Consider the following 20,472-nt stretch of genomic DNA (forward strand, 5'->3'; position numbering starts at 1 on the left):
GAACACTAAATGTGATTCCCAAAACTCTCTTAATCATAATATTCAAGTTTTAACTCATTCACAATCATTCGATTTGATTGTTAATTAGAGTGAATTAAAGTGTGTGCTTTAAGAAACCGCTATCGGTGCGACATTTCTTTGTGGTTCAGTGCACTGCGGGACTGTATCCTTTTTAAGTAGGAATAAAGATTGATTGAAATGAGTGGGTGAGGCAGTGACTTTCGCTTGACGCCGCTTTTAGCAATATCCCAGCAATATTATGACGGGAGGGACCAGAAATGGGCTTCACACATTGTATCTATATGGGGAATCGAACTTGGATTCACGACGTGACTAGTGAATTATTTAACCACCAGGCTACACCAATACCAGAACTTGATTGTAAAATACACACAGCTTTATTATTTTCTCCAACAGACAATGCTATTGAGATCACCACACCACCAATTGAAATACAAAAAAAACCGTTTTAATTCGATTGTTAGTCTTAGAACTGAATAAAGGTTATTTCATTCTAAGTTTTCAAAATATTAAAATAATAATAATAATAAATAAAAAGTAGTTCAATAATATTCATAAGAGGGTTATTCAGGATTTCTTCATCTTCATGCAGTCTGAAGAATTGGTTATCAAAACCGTTTCACTGCTGATGACATTGTGTCATTGTCATCAATATGTCCACTTCTATGGATACGTGACGACACAGCACGTGCAATCAGTACAATACAGAGGAGAATGAGGATAGAGAGTGCTACTGCCATGGCAACCATAGCTGCAGATATCTTCCCCGACATCGAACATTCTGAATACACAACGCCTTTGTCATCTGAAAGTAAAATAAGTTTACATTACTGTCGTGTAAGGGAAAAGGACCTCCTTTCACGAAGCACTAAGAATGGAAGTTGAGGTTAACTTTAGTAAAGGTTGCTTTGTGAAAGGAGCCCCTGGTCTTCATTAACCACGGTAACCCATCATTATTTATAACGTGTGGTCATTAAGGTCTTAAGATAGTTTATTCAATAAATCGAGTCGCTTTCTTTATGGAATTATTTGATAAAATAGATGTGGATAACAATGTCAGACTGGCCAGCATGTGCAAGAGCAAGATAATCATTGTGACACATCAGGACATAAATGTCCACAGCTATGGGGAAAATGAGACAAGAAAGGCTTTGGAGGAAGAACACAGAGGAAGTATGTGCAGCCGTTCATACAGAACAGACCTTCCGCTAAACCTTATCCTCAATCTAGACTTTAGCGTAAAACTAGACCGGGACCTTAACCTTAACCTAGTCTTGGACCTAGGCCTAGACCTAGACCTTCACCTACACTTTGACCTTCACCTACACCTTGACCTTCACCCACATTTTGACCTTCACCTACGTCTAGGCCCAGATGTAGGCCTACAGACCAGGTACTGACCTAGTTTGGTAATGGAACGTGGGTCCCGGATGCTGATTATCCTCTCAACTATGGTCTCATCAGAGGAAGCTCTTCTTCTCCGACCAAAGCCATTAGCACTTCCGGGTGGGCAGTTAACCTGTAAACACAGAGTACTGCAATGTTCTGTGACAATTTCTGACTGCCACAACTGTGTCATAACTATTGCTAAAGGGATTGTTTCGTTATCAATGCAGCAATTTGTGATGGAATTTCTAACCAAGAAACAGTCTAAATATTATTAGGGGGACGGGTGGTACAGTGGCTAAGCAATGATCATCAGGTGAAGACTTGGCTTGGTTCTTGACATAGGTGCAGTGTTTCTGGTGTCACTCGCCCAAGATAGAATGTTACTTTCAATGGCTTTATGTACATAACAAATGCTTGTCTATTCTACCCGTGAAGATCCGGGTTAAAGGCCTTCAGTAAACCATGCTTGTTACATGAAGCGACTAACTGAATCGGGTGATCAGGCCCTCTGACTTCACACATGACATCTTATCCTTTTGCGTAGACTGATGTTCATGATGTCGATATCACTGCCTGGTCCTCGATTATTTACATACCGCCGTCAAATAGTATTAATACTAATGTTGTCGAGTGCGGCGTTACACTATATACCGACCGACCGACCAACGAAACTATCCTGCAAGTTTCCAGAAGTTTCGTTTTAGGTGTATGAAAGTGGGTTTATGTTTGTTTGCTTGTTTGTTGTTAAACGCCACACTCAGAAATATTCCTTGTCTGGCCAGACAACCCAGTGATCAACATCTCGAGCATCAATCTCTTTCCATGAGTCAAACATATTGATGGGGGTTTCCTTAAGAAAAGTCCCTAGCTAAATCTAAATCAAGCAATCCAATCTTTGGCTTTCGATTATGACGGGAACACATTCTATACAATTCTGAACATATTCTTTATGATATTATCGAGGACATCCCTTTACACACCAAAAGGTACCAAAATGACATATCGTTTTCATTTTCTGCAACTATCTTACAAATAATATACCACACTGTGTTGTGATGATTCCCATCCCATGAAACACGTTACCCACATATGTGAAACTTTGGATATGGCTTTGCTAATGATCTCTTCACAATAAATTGGTAAATTTACAAACATTGGACATCGAGAATATAGTTAGGCTCACTACGTTTTTACACACACAAACCCACCGGATCACAATCGGCGGCATTAGCAGTCAGGCAAACTTTGACGACGAATTTGAACCCAACTTCTGTGTTGCCGTCAAAATGAAAGGCTCGAATCTTTAGAGTTAACTCCCTTTTGTCCGTTCCCCCTGACCCACGGGCGGCCGCTTCTACAGTGACTGGGAAGGCGTCGTTGTCCATGCAACTGCGATAGAAGAAATCAGTTAATAAAATAGAAAATGAACCTCATTTTCCGAGATATTCAAAGTGGAAAAAGGTTTTACTGAGGATTAAAACAATATAACCGAGACACAATGAAAAAAGATATGAAGTGAGGCAGTGCACGCGGGGAACGTGATCTACACACACCCAAACGCGCGCGCAGGCATACTCACACGCATGCACACTTTTGCATACCTTCCAGTGATGAGATTCAGAGTCTTTGTGCCGACAGTCAGCGTGTTGTTTGCCTCCCCGGATATGATCAACATTGAGTCGTACTCTTCTCAACATGAAACATATCATATGAGAGTCAACCCCTCACAATGCACACATGAAATTCATAATAATTAACTAAATAAACACAGTGGCCTTCAGAAAAAGGAAAACTTTTCTTGCACGTGCGTATTACAAAAGCTGTATTTACACAGTCAAGTATATCAGGCATGTCAGGTCATTGGACACAACATATACATGTAATCATGTATGTCGTTCATCCGTGAAGATCTGGGTTAGAATTTGTCTTCAGCAACCCATGCTGAGGCTACTAACAGGTGGGATGGTCAGGCTCGTAGACTTGGCGGACACGTCATTGTATACCATTTTAGTAAAACGATGCATTTGATGCTAATCACAGGATTGTGTGGACCAGAGTCGTTTATTTCCAGAACACAGTTATGCGTTTTTGCTGAGTGCGGCGAATAAAACAATGCAAACACAAACACAATGCTATTGGAGGGTCTTCTACGCCATGTGCTTGGATAAAGAAGCTAAATACGTCGGACCATTTGCATGTACTGAGTTCAACATATATCCTGTTCTTGAAATATGCACAATATGTTTATATTCGTCAGCAGAATAAATAAACTTAGGCTCAGTATCATGATGTACGCTGTCACACTAACAAATCTTATTTCAAGGTCGCGTCAGCTAACCTATGACCTTCCAACCAAATACGAGAAAGGTCGAAAGGATTTAAACAGTCTGATAACGGCTACATTTTAGGGTTCGGCGGAACTTTAAAAAAACAAATCCCGTCCACTGACTCTGATTTCCCAACAAACAAAAATCAGCTTAAAACACAGATATGTGATCTGCAATATTTCGCTTGGTTAGCATTAGATAATATTTCATCAAACAGATATCCTTGAATATTGACAGAAACACTGTTTTCAGCGACTGTTTACTCACTGTTGTGGCATGCTCCACGTTCATCACTCGGAAGCGATCGTGCGAAAATAGCATTTGCAATCGTTAGGGTACGAACCTTTTTCGAGGTAAAAGTTAAAAACGGTATGCACGAATGTCAACTGTCGCTATTTGGTAAGCTGTGTTCAGGGCCCCGTTTCACAAAAGTCTCGTAAGCCTAAGATCTCGTAACCTTCCTCGTAGCACCCGTCCCTCCTATACTGTAACATAGGAAGGTACGAATGCTACGAGAAAAGTTACGAGATCTTAGGCTTACGAGGGTTTTGTGAAACGGGGCCCTGGTCATTTGAAAAGGTTACTTGGACTGTGTCAGCTAATTGCCACAAATCTTTATCGCCTCGTACAGCCTCACAATCGTCGATGGAGCAATTACTGCTCACTCTCTCGACCCCATAAGATCCCGGTTACAACTAATCTTCAGTAACCCCTGCTTATCGTAAGAGGAGACTAACGGGGTCGGGCATCAGGCTCGCTGACTTGGTAGACACATGTCATCGGTTTTCAAATGCTTAGGTCGAGGCTCGTGATGTTGACCATTGGATCGTCTGGTCCAGACGAACAGACCACCACCATATAGCTGGAATATTACTGAATTCGGCGTAAAACTCAATTCACCTCTTTCACGCACTACTTCACACAATCAGAAATTTCTATTATTTCATTTGGATAAAATGAGTTTCGACATTTCATGATCTGTGAACGAAAATGTTTTTTTATATCGTATAACCGTATAACTCGTATAACCGTATTTCGAAAAACAAGGTGTTTATAAAATATAAAATCAGGTCGGGATACTGTGTTAACCTAAGTGATCTGACCGTTTGACCGTTTTCTGGAGGATGATAGTACATACTTATTTTTCCTACACCGGTGGAAGTACTGGAACGGTGTAAACATTTTATCATGTGCAGTCATGCCCGACCTTGTATACGTGACTCGTCTGTGATAGCCATCAGCAAATAGGATTACCCGCTTTCCATTAAGCATGACCGAGTACATCACTCTGGATGTTTAACATAGACGGGGCATTTCGAAGACTTACACCATACTTTGGATATTATCTGTGTCGCAGTGTAGGCTTTAAGTGTCCTGATATTCGCAAAGGATTGGGCCCTGGTCTTGATTCGATTCTCAGATTCACGCCGATAGTGACTACGTTAATATTAGTTAACCTGGGTATCGAGAGTGTGTTTTGAGTGAAGGTGTGTGTGAGTGAGTGAGTTTGCCTTGACACAGCATTTAATACCAATTTAACACATTTGCGGACGGTGTGTGTCGCTAAATGACGTACAAGGTTGATACTGTTGATCACTGGATTAGACTGGTTTAGACTCGATTATTTTTAGACAGGCGCCATAGAGCTGGAATACTGCCGAGTACGGCGTTAAACAACAACCAGTCAACCAAACCGACGTACAATAAGACCCCCGCTTGAGTTCACTGGAGTGTTCATCATAAAGTCAATTCCGCGATAGTGAGTTTTCTTTACATGGAAACAGAAAGAATTTTTTTTACATTGAACCAATTCTGCTGTGCACAAGAAAAATGAAAAACCACTTGAGTAATATATACCACAAGTGGATGAGTAGGGCGGCTCAAAAGTCTCGTCCAAAACATTTCTGTTTGTAGCTGACTGACACTCTTACCAGGTGATATGGCGAACGTAAACAGCAGCTCGGCTCCGACATCGACAGGGGTGGTGGTGACAGCCTGACCCCCAGTTGTGAGGGCGAGGAACACGGGGCCCAGGTAATCCTCTCTCGTGATGGTGTTCAGAGGCGATCTGGAGAAAACATGGTAGTAAATGTGGCTGGTGTGTGTAGTCGTCATGACAATGTTGAGGATGTGTGGCTCTTGCCGGTAACAGCTAACACTGTAACAAGCAGTCATTTGAGTACCCCTTGTGTGCCAAAATGGCGATTATAGTACATGGGGAAAAAAGAGAGAGAAAGTGAGTGAGCGTGCGCGTGTGTCTGTGTGCGTGTGTGTCTGAGAGAGAGTTCGAGAGAGAGAGAAAGAGAGAGAGATGAGTTAATAGATAAGAGAGGAGAGATAGGAGAGAGAATAATATAGGTAGAAAGAGGGAAGTGAGATCGGTACATGGAGTTGAAGAAAGAAAGGAGAGAGATAGGTGAATAGAGAGAGACAGAGAAGATAGAGATAAGTGATGATGATGATGATGATAATGATGATAATGATGATGATGTAAATCAGATGATGCAGAAATAGATACGAAGTGGTGTAGACTGACAGGTCGGTGGTGTCGATGGGCACGATGCTGTATGACACAGGCACTCCGCTGCCGTCCAGGACGCACTTGACGGTGTATCGGTCGTCGATGTTGAGGATGTAGTCCTGGCTGTACTGGATCACCACGTCTCTTGTGTACTCCATGTTCCCTCCGTTCTGTTGAAAGTGGCAACACCGTTATCACTTAATACAAAGCAACATAATGCTCCTGAGTGCCAGACAGAATATTCTCGTAGCATACCTAGTAAACACCGGACAGTAACATACCCAGTAAACAAAGAATTGATTGTCCAGTAACACACCCAGTAAACACAGAATTGATTGTCCAGTAACATTCCCAGTAAACACAGAACTGATTGTCCAGTAACACACTTAGTGTATTGTATAGCTCCGTAACAAACTTAATGTAAGTCACACATTTCAAGAGATACTGGATACTAGTTAGGGATATTTGTAAATTTTGAAATTATTAACAATGATGTATTTATTCATGCACACGTTGATAACATATTAGTCATAAAACTACCAACATCCATAACTCATGTTGTCCAGTACACATTGTGTAGTTATGTTGTAACTACACAATCGTAACTGATATTGCAAACACTAAACAGTCCCGTCACAAAATCTGTGAACATTGACAGGTCCATAAATACCAAGTAGACACCGAATACAAAATACAAGCACACACACGCACGCACGCACGCACGCACGCACGCACACGCACATACGCACACACGTACGCGAGCACACACACCCACACACCAACCATCCCCATCACCCCTAATATACTCAGTATACATGAATAGTACCGCAAAGCACAGCAAACACAACAGAGTCCCGTAATATTCACAATAAACGCAGACTAAGCAGTGAACATGAACTAGTCATGCAATATGTACCCTAATCATTGATGTTCCGTTTCATGCACAGTGGCTACTTCCTAGTCCGGACTATAACAGACCGTAACGGAGACAATAAAACACAGTATACATAGACTAGTTCGGACTATAACAGACCGTAACAGAGACAATAAAACACAGTCAGCATTGAATAGTCCTATCACATGCGCAGTTGACTCTAAACTCGGAGCTGAACAATATCTCGATCTATATCGTATTTGACATGTTAAGCACTCTGCCCCTCTATAAGAGTCCCAACTCCCCCAAAACGTGAATACCCAATCTCATTTAGAAAGAGGTCAGATGTAGCATGTGTTATATTTGGGATTACACTTTCTTAGTAAGGTACAGATTCTACTACTTTGGTTACGGTGAGCCCCATCGAACCTGCACCCTCAGACTCGGGCACCTAATCGCCAATCCACAAGTCAGTCGTTTAACCATCTCAGCCACCGCGACTTCCCACACAATGTACATTTGCTCCTTGTTAAGTTATCCCCTGGATGCCCCTTCCATTGGCTATATCAATACAAGTGTGTGTATTGCTTTAAATTGACTTGATTCGGGAAACGTGCTGTATGATTTTTAACGCAGTTGGCTATCCTGCTTGTGTTACTTCACGACAAACCCGTGGTGCAATATTTACCTCTCTCACATAGAGTAACAACTTCATCTCCGAAGAATCTATCAGGTCGGCAGAGACCAACATTTCTTTAGTTTGACAACCACTCTCAGTGTTTCGTGCTCATATTTCACGTTTGCAAAATGCCATCGCAAATTTCAAACACACAGAAAAATGTTTGCAGATATAAGCAGTGAAACTTCACTATATCTATACATGCACATACAAATAAACAGAATCGAATCGTGTAGCTTTCATTAACTGTAGAAATCGCTGGTTTCGAGTATCTGTGTTCATATCAGACTTCACCGGCCACTAGAGGAAAATAGCCGTCTAAATCTGACCACACACTCTAACCTGAAAAGGGTATGCGACTGAGGCACTTTTTACTTCGGATTCCGTCATGAATAGCTGCACAAACTGCTGAATATTGTGTAAAGCAATAGTCACTCAATTGCTATGGCGGTGCTACGAATGTATGGCTCTTCAGCTCTTCAGCTCTTGGACCCGTGAAGGTCCCGGGGTAGAATAGGCCTTCAGCAACCCATGCTTGCCATAAAAGGTGACTATGCTTGTCGTACGAGGCGACTAACGGGATCGGGTGGTCAGGCTTGCTGACTTGGTTGACACATGTCATCGGTTCCCAAATGCACAGATCGATGCTCATGTTGTTGATCACTGGATTGTCTGGCCCAGACTCGATTATTTACAGACCACAGCCATATAGCTGGAATATTGCTGAGCTCGGCGTAAAACTAAATTCACTCACTCACTCACTCACTTCAGCTCTTCAGCTCTTCAGAAACAAACTGTTTCATCTAGCCTAGATGTCAAGAAGACAGTATTAACTTAAAAGAAACTACAGATAGAGATGATTAAGCTGCTTACTGCAGCTGGCGTGATCGTTCCACAGTCGGGGCTGGTGTGTTCCACCTCGATGTAACGTCCCTCCCAAGTGTCGGGGATATTGTCAGACGATGACACCGACGGTACGGGGAATGACTCGCATGCCGCGGTACCTCTCTTGCCTTCAATGTAGGCGACACCGCTGAATGTGCCGTAGGGGTTGATACCGATCACCATTCTGTCAGCCAGACAGGTCACAGTGACTGCAATCAAAATAATATCATGTTTTGATAACAGTATAATTGTATAACTGATTTAATTTCATTGATTTCACGCAGCCAGCAAGGACGTGGGAGTAGATATTTTTCCACTGATACATGAAGAAATTTAAAGATTCACGATTCGTGGCACAAAACAGCATCATGGTCCCGACAATATGTTTGCATACTTTTTTTTATTATTATTTGTACTCATCCTTAGCACATCTGGTCACTAGCATTCAAGCATGACGTTACACTAGTTTGATAACATTTAAGACAGTGTGATATATGACTGCATAACTAACTTGACAACACATTTTAAAACACACACACACACACACACACACACACACACAAACACACAAACCCAAAACAACTAAACATCGCAAACAAAATCATTAACCATTTCCCTACGAAAAGTAAAATCGTGTACGTTTGAAATTCCGAAACGTCTAATATATATTATAAATACTCTTATCTAAAAACATTCCCTGTTGAGATGTTGGATGTAATCATGACACAGTTTTGATTTGTTTGTTGTGAAGAGTCGAGTCTGAACCAGACAATCCAGTGATCAACTTCACAAGCAACTGATATACGATGACATGTATGAGCCGAATCAGCGAGTCATTATTACATGATCCCGATGGTACTGGTTGCTGGCGTGTCAGTTTTAACACGGATCTTTCATCCCTTCTGAAGGCGGTGGGGTAGCCTAGTGGTGAAAGCGTTCGCTCGTCACGCAGATGACCCGAGTTCGATTCCCCATATTAGTACAATGTATGAGACCCATTTCTGGTGTTTTGTACCGTGGTATTGCTGGATTGTTGCTAAAAGCGGTGTAAATCCAAATTCACTCACTCATCCCTTCAGCAAATGAATTCTCCACGGTTCGCTGTTACGTCTTACCGCGTCATCACCTACATTCATGACGTTCCATGATTCATCTTGTACCTCCATCAACTGAATCTGATGAAGATACAAGGGGCCGTCCTGAAGCGTCGTGAATTTACAACAGCTAATATCCACAATACTTGTCATGAACCTATCACCTACATCGTTGTTCAGCGCACGTAGGGCCGTAGTAGTCGCTGGAGCAGTAACACATGCCGCCTGCCCCGTCATCGTAGCAGTCACCTTGACCAGCAACGCAAGGGTCAGTTGTAACACATGATAGAGCACCTTTAGTACCTGTAAAGAAAATCGGAAAGCTGCGTGAGACAAAGGGCATGGTGAAATAAAACGATAATGTTGCCGGGTATATATGCGAATATGTAAAACATACATGATGACAGTGTTGTTACAGTTATTCGCCTCTGAATATGTTTAGTTTTTGACGACAGCAACAGAATACCCATTGACTATTCTCTGAATTCGGACAATTATTCCATCTGGCACATTATTATTATTATTTGCAACAACCCGTTCCTTCTGTGCCAATCAATAATCAGTTGTTATATTTTCTAGAATTACATAAATCCACGGTATGGAGTGGCCATAATAGGAGCATTGCATGAAACGAAGGTCAAAACAAAATGCATAATTGTCCGAATATTTTATGAATGACAAAATTTTCTAACATGCATGTATAGCCATAGTGAGCTGGAATTATGTACTGGAATCTTGTAACACGTGGGTAATTTTGAGTTTTGAGTCTTACTGATGAGCAGGCCGCAGTCATGTCCCTCGTGGGTTGGCGAGGCACCTCCGGGACAGGTGCACGTTGGGGAGACGTAAGTGCATGTTCCGCCACTCTTGCAATCCTGGGTCGGTCGCCGGCAGTCAAATGTTGCTTGACCTAGTGCGATTGTAGACTTGTTCAATACACTTAAAATAGTTCCATGTAACAGTATGTCTGGTGGTGTATACCTTCTTTGCTTTCTTTAACGCTGCACTGAGCAATACCCTAGCTATATGAAGACGATCTATAGATAATCTACAATCCAGTGATTGACTAGGCCAGATATACCCCTGAAACCTATTGCACTGGGTGAAAAGGCACCTTTAACACTTCAAGCATATCGTTATCAGTTATATACGTTGACAGATGGTGATTATTGCGACAAATATTCTGTGGGGTCTTAAGGTATTTTGTATTCAGTGTTTGATTAATCTCCTATTATGTATACATGAACTAAAATGAAATTAATATTCTTCTGTCATCACTTTTGTCTCGTTTTTCCTAAAGTAATTCTCGACCTTTATTTTTGTTTTGTTTTTCTCGAAGTGATTCTATGTTTTACCGATTCTCAAGACGAAAGAGAAGTGCGCTCACGGGAGGGCATACAGCATAAATAATTTGTTGTGTGTCGCCTCAGTCAGCTATATCACTGGATGCACTGAGAATCAATGATGACTTCATGCCTTGTTGCAGTCCGAATGGTACACTGGACTGGTTTAACGTGATGCTAATGAACCGTCAGACAGAGTGTAGCGACAACGGTGTGATATCGTCACCTCCCATGTCTTGAATGACACAAGTAAAAAAGACTCATCTTGTAACTGATGATCTAATACATACACTGAATAGCCAGCAGGACGATTCCGAAGTTACTCAACGTATGCATAGTGTAGAACCTACAAGAAAACAGACGTGATGTAATGTTAAGGAAAGCGTCAATTTCAGCTCCTTTCATCCTTACTGACACAGTTGCTGGTATCTATATCAAGCATGTGTTCGACATATGGTTAGTTAGCTCGTTGTTTAACGCCACACTCAGCAGTATTCCAGCTACATGTATATAGCGGGGGTCTTTAAATAATTGGGTCTGGATCAGACAATCCTGTGATCAGCACGAGCATCGGTCTAAGCAGTTAGGATATAATATGCGCCAAACACGTGATCGAAACATGACCGAGAACCCGTTAGTCGCCTCTTACGACAAGTATGGTTTGCTGAAGACCAATTTCGACCCGCATCTTCTCGTGTCTCGACATATGGTTAGAATATGTAATGGTTGCAGGGAAAACACAAGGAAACAGTTCAAAATATTCTACCATCAATCTGTCAAATGACCAAGGTTAATTCATCTGAGCATTCTACCACTATACTCTATACTAGAACCACTGTTAACTGAATACAGCAATCACCCAGGCTCTTGTCAGAAACATTTTAATGGAAAAAGAGTTCTTCAGTGAGCTTTGCATTTGTTGGTTAAAAAAAACCCAGCTAAACTGTCACGTATACAGTTTTAGCTTTTTTGTCATTTAAGTGACAACAGCTGATATCACCTGGGACAGTGGGAAGTCTTTTGATTAATACGTTTGAGGACCCGGGTTCGATTCCCAACATGGGTACAAAGTAACAAACCCATTTCTGTTGTCCCCGCCTTGATATTTCTGGAATGTTGCTAAACACAGTGTAAACCTTAAATCACTCGCTCTGAGATCACCTGATACATTATTTGTGTCCATACTGTTAATTATATTCTATTTTCTGAATAAACAATAACAATTAAGAAGGTTTACCTCGTGACGTGATGCTTCTGCGTTGATACCCTGGTCACAGAGACAACCATCTCAGCAAATCATATTCCGATCAAGTACATTATAGTAAGCATTTCATATACTGATCTTTTATATTCTACTAATCAAAGCGTTGGTTGTCAAACCGTAACCTTTCCACCCAATCACAGCGTAGGTAGATATACGGATATTCACCACTAGATAATGCTGTACAACCTACCATGTCCATTGGGTGAGTTTAATGCGCTATAATTACATGATGGCCAAGATATGTAGGACTGAAAACCGGTACTATTAGAGAGAGTTTTGAAGCATTGTCAATGAACCTTATGTTCATGCAATTGTCACCTAATGTAAGGATCATGCAGGTTAATGTGATGTGCCTCGGGGAAATATATTTCATCGTTTATAACATCGTAAAATGCCCGAAAAAGATGAATATCAATAAATAACTCTTTTTTCCTTCAGTATTGTGTACAGCGCGTTGTTTACGTTCTGAAAATCTTTGATACCATAACGCATTCTTAAACTTATATTAGTGAATTTGCCATTTTATTCGATTGTATCCGATTCTATACTATCTTTATCAAAATTGCGGACAATCAACATGAATTATCGTAATGAAGATTTTGGCTAACATGATCCTGTTCTTCAACCAAACATGCATGCGAGTATGCGTTGATACGTTGAAGAAATGCGCGATCGATACAAAAACTTTACATTCAAACATGTCCGTTACTGAATGATATTATGTATGTGGTATGTATGGCTTACAGATTTACAGTCACGGCGCCTGGCAGATGACTAGAAAGGGAAACTCCTTTGATAACAACCACTTTTACCGCTGCCAATAACTACTAAAAGCTAATTTGTTTTTTTTAAAAAAAAATTCAATTAACTGTTAGATCTTATAAAATTAAATTAATCATTTATTAATAACGGAACTTTTGATACAACCGACGCTTATTATAGTGAGCTTACATTAAAGAACGACACGTGAGGATAGCTCATACATAGTCTTTATTAGACATTGAAGTACGTATAAGTTTTAACCATTCTGAGGGGCTTTGAGTGAGTGAGTGAGTTTAGTTTTACGCTGCTTTGATCAATATTGCAGCAACGTTCCTGCGGCTTAGGTGCTTAGAGGGAGTTGTCCGAGCTCATGATATCATCCACTGGGTCATTTCGTCATGACTCGAGTATTTACTGATCGTCGGAATGCGGCTAAATAAAACAAACAAATAAACAAATAAACATACATACATACATACATACATACATACATACATACATACATACATACATACATACATACATACATACATACATACATACATACATACATACATACATACATACATACACAGAAGCAAGCAAACAAACAAACATATCTGGAAGATATGTACTCCAAGTGTGACGGTAAGTACAGAGCACATTATTCCCTAAACTCCCACCCGTCAGTTAACCATGATGAACGATGACGAATCGTTCAAGACGAACAGCTTGACAAACAGGTTAAAGATTGTCTTAAGTTGTCGTGAGACGCAGTAGAGACAGGATTTAATGTCCATTAACTTTAATCTATGTTGAACTACAGGTGTGCCAGGGGATTTACTCCATACAAGTAGGCGCGTGTTACGTTTTGTACTCCGATGGCTAATACAATTACGGGGCAGCTCAGAGTAGTACTAGGCGAGTATGTTTTAAGAGAGTAACGTGTTTTAGGAAAATGGGTTTGTAAACATCGCGACCAGCCGTCATGTGAAAGAATGTGGTGGGTGTGTCGGATATGTTAAAACGATCTCACGTGGAACCCACCCATGCTCAAAGCGGCGTAAAACTGTATGAGGGCTACTTCAAAATTCACGGCTAAGGGGACGGTGGAGGGAGTAGTGGTGGTGGGTGGGGGATTAATATTCATAGGAAACGGTGGTGGGACTGCAATTGATATTGTACATGACACATGGGGGTGTAACATACTATTCTATCTTAAAACTCTGACCCATGTCCAGCTGTTGCTAACTTAAAGGCACTGGCATACAAGGAAGTTGAACAACGCAGCTTAATGCAAGCCATGGAAACAATTCTCAAATGGATTCATGTTTCTGCATCTTTTTCAGAAGAATTAAATTATCCTATTTTCGACCATGCCGAATTAAACCAATACCAGTGATTAAGATGTCCGAAAGAAAGGTTCAAATAAAATTCTGCTTTGAAAAGTCACGATTTTTAACTATTAAAACAAGAAATAACTGGTTTACAGTGAGTAAAATAATAAAAGAATCATTCGCAGTGTTTCATAATATTTTCTGCTGATTTGCTTAAGTGAAAACAAGTAACACGTGTCTTTGTTATTGTGAAAAGTGTTTAGAAACTTCTGAAATTACCTTTAACATTTGTGCTTGAAAAGTAACATTTTTCCATTTTCTGTTTACACATAGCAAAATCACTCGCCAAAACGTAGCAATAGTCAAACAGTAGTCCGGGGGGAGAAAAGGGCCTAGAAACAGGATTTCGTAGCCTCCCCAGTATTCATTTGGTTTGACACTATTTTTAGTTAGTATGATGTCTTGGGCTCATGAAATGGCCTGTAATACTCTCAGATTGTGGTATCATTCTTTTTTCACAGGCCATTTTACATGGTGGGAGTCTGTGAGCATTTACATGACATTTGGTTTGCTGCCCGACAACATCTCAAAGTTAATCATGGATAGTTTTACTACTATCAGTCTGATCACTTTCATTTTGACTTTTGTGTATTGCTAAAAGGATGTAGAATTTGACAGATTTTTGCTTTTGAAAATACATGTAATTAAAATGGCCGCCATTTTGGCCACCATCTTGAATTGTGTGTTGCCTTCTCGGCAGTTAAATTTACATAAAGATTGACACCGAATGTATCCATTTACATCCAATGTTGACACTTTTGATGTTTTTTGACACTTGTCTCTTCTAGGGTGGTGGCTTGTCGTGTCGTGGTGATATAATGTTTTACAGCTTACATTATTCTTGTAACTAGAATCAGCTGTTTTTGTTGTATCTGTGGCTGTGGTGGCTATATGTAGTGGTGCATGTGGTGGTGGTGTCCCATGCATTGGTGGATGTTTTGGTGTCCCATGTAATGCCGGTGGTGGTGCGCCATGTATTGGTGAATGTGATGGTGGTGCCTCATGTTGAGATGATTTCTCACTTTAAACAAAAAGTAAACCAGACATAGTGATATTAATATTTCGAATCCACGTAATTATTTCTTGACAATTGAAAATTTAAGTCTTAGAATTTTATTCAACCTAAGTTAAAAGCTGTTTAACAAACGATCATCGATTCAAATCGTTATTACTGGTTTGTATTGCCAGGGTTTAAGCGCAGCAGTTAGAACAGTGAAGCAAGAGCACGTGCGGTACGTGATGAGGGTTACTTTAGACCAACCAAACTTCTTCTCGGCGTTTAATTTAATGTGCATACCCCCTTGTAATACAAGCAAAAAAATTGATTCGAAATTTTGAACGTTTGTTAAACAACTTTCATCCTAAGTTCAATAAAATACTGAGAATTAAATGCTGAATTGACAAGGTAAAATTATATGAATTTGCAATCTTAAGTTCACTTTTTCTGATTTAATTTTTGTTTAAAGAGACATTCAACGGTACGTTTTCACGACAAACAGACTGTAATCAAAGAGTAACACGAGTGAGTCACGAATGCGATGAGCAGTGATAAGCACATCACAATTTACAACATTCTCACCCACGAACGACTGTTTGTTTTAATTCATTTGTATTGAATGATCTATGTCACCTATGTTGCTTTGGGTTTAACTTGTAATTTTAAATTTACAATGCGTCATACCTGTATTGTATTAGCCGTTGATTATATTTTAATTATATTGTCTTACATAAATAAATCTGTAATTAAAGACAGAAACTTTTGTTTCGTTTTGTTTCAACAAAGAATATTACCAGGTCTAACTTGGCTCACACTAAATCAGAAAACATGTCTCTGTGCTAGCACTTGTGATTGGGGTGTTTTCAATAGCTTTAACCCTTTGTTTCGGGTTCGGCGACTGGGATTAGGTTGAGTATGGTGTCTGGTTTGCCCTTTGTCGTTTCCAGCTGCACACTTTAAGCAAGCGACTGAAGTTCGCTTGGAGTCTAAGCACCGACTCACAATGATGTGAAATATTCGTCGTGGGGACAGAAAGTCTTGAAATCCTGGAGAGGTAGGACGACTTCAAGGATTCTTCGGAAGGGCGACAGAGGACTAGTCAGGCAGGTGTTTCCAACTCTATTTGGAAGACAATATAAGCGTCTTCATGAATATTTGTTTAATATACAGTGCACACTCATTCTCTCATAGTATACAGCCATTTAGGTATATATGGGAAAGGTTGATACTGGTCTCTGCATGTAAACGGAGTGGTAGTGTAGCCTAGTTGTTCAAGTGTTGGCACGCCATGTTCAGTGCCAGTGTTTGAGTCCCCTCTTAAATACTATGTCTCACGCACACCTGTGAGGCCCGTCGTTGGAATATTGCCAAAGTGGCATAAAACCACACTTACTCGCTGTTGTTTAACCAATCTACATCCGCGAGAAATGTGATTCCTGATGCTTATGCATAACTCATTTCTTTCAGACGCAGGAACCCTGGCACATTCTGGATTTGGTGTTGTGTCCCTCTAAACCCTTCCACCCGGACTTTAGTACACTGGCTTTCAGAGGGACAGATGGGATGAGCTTTTGTCTCATGGTGGCTCCATCGTACATCCGCTCTCCGCGTAGCCCCCTGCCGACTGTACATGGAGTTGGTTCGGTGCTAGGGCCTGATTGTACGGTCAGGATGGTTGTTACAGCAACCAAGCTAGTTTAGGGTTGGCACACTCTGTGGCCCCAGTCTTTTCAGCATCCCCAGTAGGCCCAATGTTGACTGCACTTGACTGGTAGATTTAGGTGGTAGTGTAGATAGGGCCCCCTTCGTGCATGCCCTGTACCATGCTATCTATAAATGGCATAACTTAGTGTTAACCCACCATTCCGTCCTTCAGTAGGTAGTTCGAGACAAAGCAAGTCCCGGATGATCACTTTGAGAGTCAGTGTACTGGTACTGGTAATATGTCAGTTTAATATTTAGGTTAAAATTTGTTTTTCACGTCCCGACATATTTGTTTTGCATTTAAATCTATGGGGATCGTCGAATAACCGAATGGTTAAAGTGTTCGCTCATGACGCTCCAAAGAACCCTAATTCGATTTCCCATATAGGAAAGATGTGTGAAGCATATATTTGTTGTTTCTCACCGTGATATAGCTGGAATATTGGTAAAAGCGGTATAAAAACAACACTCATGCAGTCTTAATATGTGTGGGAAGTATAACTGATGTAGTATACTATTTACCTTTATTAGTAGAACCGTCGCACTGAAGCAACTGTGTTTTTTCAAACGATCTTTCAAAGAAAACATAAAATGCCTCCTTGTTTACAATGACGTCTACTGCAAAGTCACAACCTGAGTTTCATGTTTGAGCTGTTTTCTCGAGGAGGCATATATTTTGCATTAATACACACAGTACCAATGATGTAAAATATGTCTACCTTTGTTATCAGGAGCGTGGATGCCATCGTTCTGGGGGCGGAAATGGACCCTGAAGTCCCCCAGAGGCAGGACGACTGTCAAGAAGACATTCCATGGACAGAAGATTCTCCTGGAACGGGATATGGATGTTTTACTGTTCGGACATTTTGTGACAATGAACTATGCGGGTCTACTACTGTAAACCCTCCAGTAGAAGAGGTGGTGTTGCGTACGTTGAGGGAACACGGTTCCAGAGTTGTTGTTTTGTTTTTTTGAAAAAAAGTTTTTTTATCTCTGGTTTTACGTGTCGGGCTTCAGTTACCTTTGGCCTGGTTCAAATCCCAAATTTGAACAAGGTCAATTTAGACACATTCTGCGGCAACAATGCTGGTGTTCGAGGATTTGGTACTGTTCCCTGTTAGGACTGATGACATTAAAACACATAATCCGCCCAGCTGGTCCAATTGTACTTGTTTGTTTTGATGCTTTGTTTTTGAAAGTTGTGAACTCGAGAAGAACGGTTTTTGTCCATGGAAATCGGATGTGCCCGACTTTATCGCCGTGTAGGAGTGCTTGATTTTGCCATGCACTGCCATACATTGCCAACACAGAAACACATCCAGAAACAAGTCCGACAAAAATGCATCAGTACACGGGCGTATTATGATATCTACAAACCAGAACTTACAATACAAAAGCCTGTCAACATTACCAGGTCGCACAGACGTTCAGTTCAATGTATGTACCAAACAATCCAGTGATGCATGTACATGAGGCAAGACATTAAATGAAAAGCTCCAACCAACATCCAGCTGTCTAGAATATCACATTGAGCAAGTAAACTACCAAGTGCATGTTTGGAAACAGTATCTGCAGCCAATCACATTCCTTCACCAGTTGACCATGGTTGGAGCATTTGTGATGGCCATCTTATCCCTTTTCTGGTGTTCTGATGTCGAGAGATTCTGCTCCCCGTGGAACTGATTCTAGTTACAAGAATAATGAAAACTTTCAATAAATAAATCACCACCAAACATTTCCATGAAAGGTCGGAGAATCGCTAAAATCCCCTGTCCCAAAGAATAAGCTGTAAAACATTATATTACCACGATATGACCATACAAAGTTACTTGTTTTGTGCACAAGCCACCACCCTAGAAGAGAAAGGGTGTCAAAAAACATCAAAAGTATCAACATTGGATCTAAATGGACACATTCGGTGTCAATCTTTATGTAAATTTAATTGCCGAGAAGGCAACACACGACAATTCAAGATGGCGGCCAAAATGGCGGCCATTTTGATTATTTTCAAAAGCAAAAATATGTCAAATTCTACATCCTTTTAGCAATACACAAAAGTCAAAATGAAAGTGATCAGATTGATAGTAGTAAAACTATCCATGATTAACTTTGAGATGTTGTCGGGCAGCAAACCAAATGTCATGAAAATGCTCACAGACCTCCACCACATAGAATGGCCTGTGAAAAGAACCTGATACCACAATCTGAGAGTATTACAGGCCTTTTCATGAGCCCAAGACATCATACTGACTGAAAATAGTGTCAAACCAAATGAGTACTGGGGAGGCTACGATATCAGATTTTTCAGCTGCCTCCTCCTGGACTACAGTGTTTGTATCCGTTTCACGCGTAGAATGATTCAGCGTGGTATAAAGAGAGACTAGCTATAGAATGCATGGTATGATACAGAAGTACGAGAACTATGCATCGTTTTACAGCTGAAGAGCGAGAGAGCGCCATCGGGATGCTGCATATGGGGTTTACGTATAATGCTGTTGCTTCGCCCTCCGATGCCAACGTATACAAAACTTATTCAGCGCTGAAGAGAGACTAGGGTAAACCATAGGCAAACCACACAACGATAGCTAAGGATAGGTGCCTCCGTCATTGAAGAAGGCGGGTAAAGTTTCTATTGGCGTTTAGTGTATATTTAATCATATGCTTACGAAAAGTGTATTATTACGAAGGCTTTGTGGATAGGGTACCAGGATCCGGAGACTACGATACGTTCGAAGCGCTATGTTATTCGTAAGCCTATGATAAGCTACGATAGGTCGTAATGTTACGAACCAGGGCCTAGATTTTCGAAGCTCTCTTAGCGCTAAGATTGTCGTAAGTGCCACGCATTAACATTAACTACGATTATCTTAGCGCTAAGAGAACTTCGAAAATCAAGGCCCGGGCTGTGTGGAAAGCGTTCCATGTCTTGACCACCTGGATGAAACACGTGTGTGGTGCTGACTGACCAACAAACAAAATAGGGGCGAGGGACCAGGGACACAACTCTACACAGAGAACTGCAATACTGGGCAGTCCTTGCCCTGGCGTCAATAATACCAACTTTGATGTTGAGAGGCGAAATCGGTTCTGAAAAAATAGAGCTTTAACCTTTTCTCCTTTTGTAAACCCGTACCGTTGGTTTATTAGTCATGCATTTGTGCAGTTACTTATGCCACAGGGGAGACAGTTCAACTTCATGCCTTGAACAAATGGTCACATAAAGCAAACTCATCGCA

General features: G+C 40.9%; 1 protein-coding gene across 1 annotated transcript; it reads right to left on the bottom strand.

The window, feature by feature from the left end:
• Positions 1 to 629: 629 nt before the first annotated feature.
• LOC137281358 (EGF-like domain-containing protein 2) lies at positions 630 to 11,469 on the bottom strand. Its single transcript, XM_067812539.1, has 10 exons — positions 11,424 to 11,469; positions 10,563 to 10,700; positions 9,959 to 10,093; positions 8,685 to 8,905; positions 6,274 to 6,428; positions 5,669 to 5,805; positions 3,012 to 3,096; positions 2,619 to 2,799; positions 1,423 to 1,540; positions 630 to 826 (listed from the first exon to the last, which is right to left on the bottom strand). The coding sequence occupies exons 1-10, from the start codon at positions 11,467 to 11,469 to the stop codon at positions 630 to 632; spliced, it is 1,413 nt and encodes a 470-aa protein (XP_067668640.1).
• Positions 11,470 to 20,472: the final 9,003 nt, after the last annotated feature.

Source organism: Haliotis asinina, chromosome 1, assembly GCF_037392515.1.
Source record: "Haliotis asinina isolate JCU_RB_2024 chromosome 1, JCU_Hal_asi_v2, whole genome shotgun sequence".
Lineage (NCBI taxonomy): Eukaryota > Metazoa > Mollusca > Gastropoda > Lepetellida > Haliotidae > Haliotis > Haliotis asinina.

What these genes read in the sequence shown, in the direction of transcription:
- LOC137281358 (XM_067812539.1), bottom strand. Translation starts at nt 11,469, where the DNA reads ATGCATACGTTGAGTAACTTCGGAATCGTCCTGCTGGCTATTCAGT. An exon ending in GAACGATCACGCCAGCTGCA is followed by an intron (nt 6,429 to 8,684) that starts GTAAGCAGCTTA and finishes CACTTTCAACAG; the next exon opens with AACGGAGGGAACATGGAGTA. An exon ending in CTGAATCTCATCACTGGAAG is followed by an intron (nt 2,800 to 3,011) that starts GTATGCAAAAGT and finishes CTTCTATCGCAG; the next exon opens with TTGCATGGACAACGACGCCT.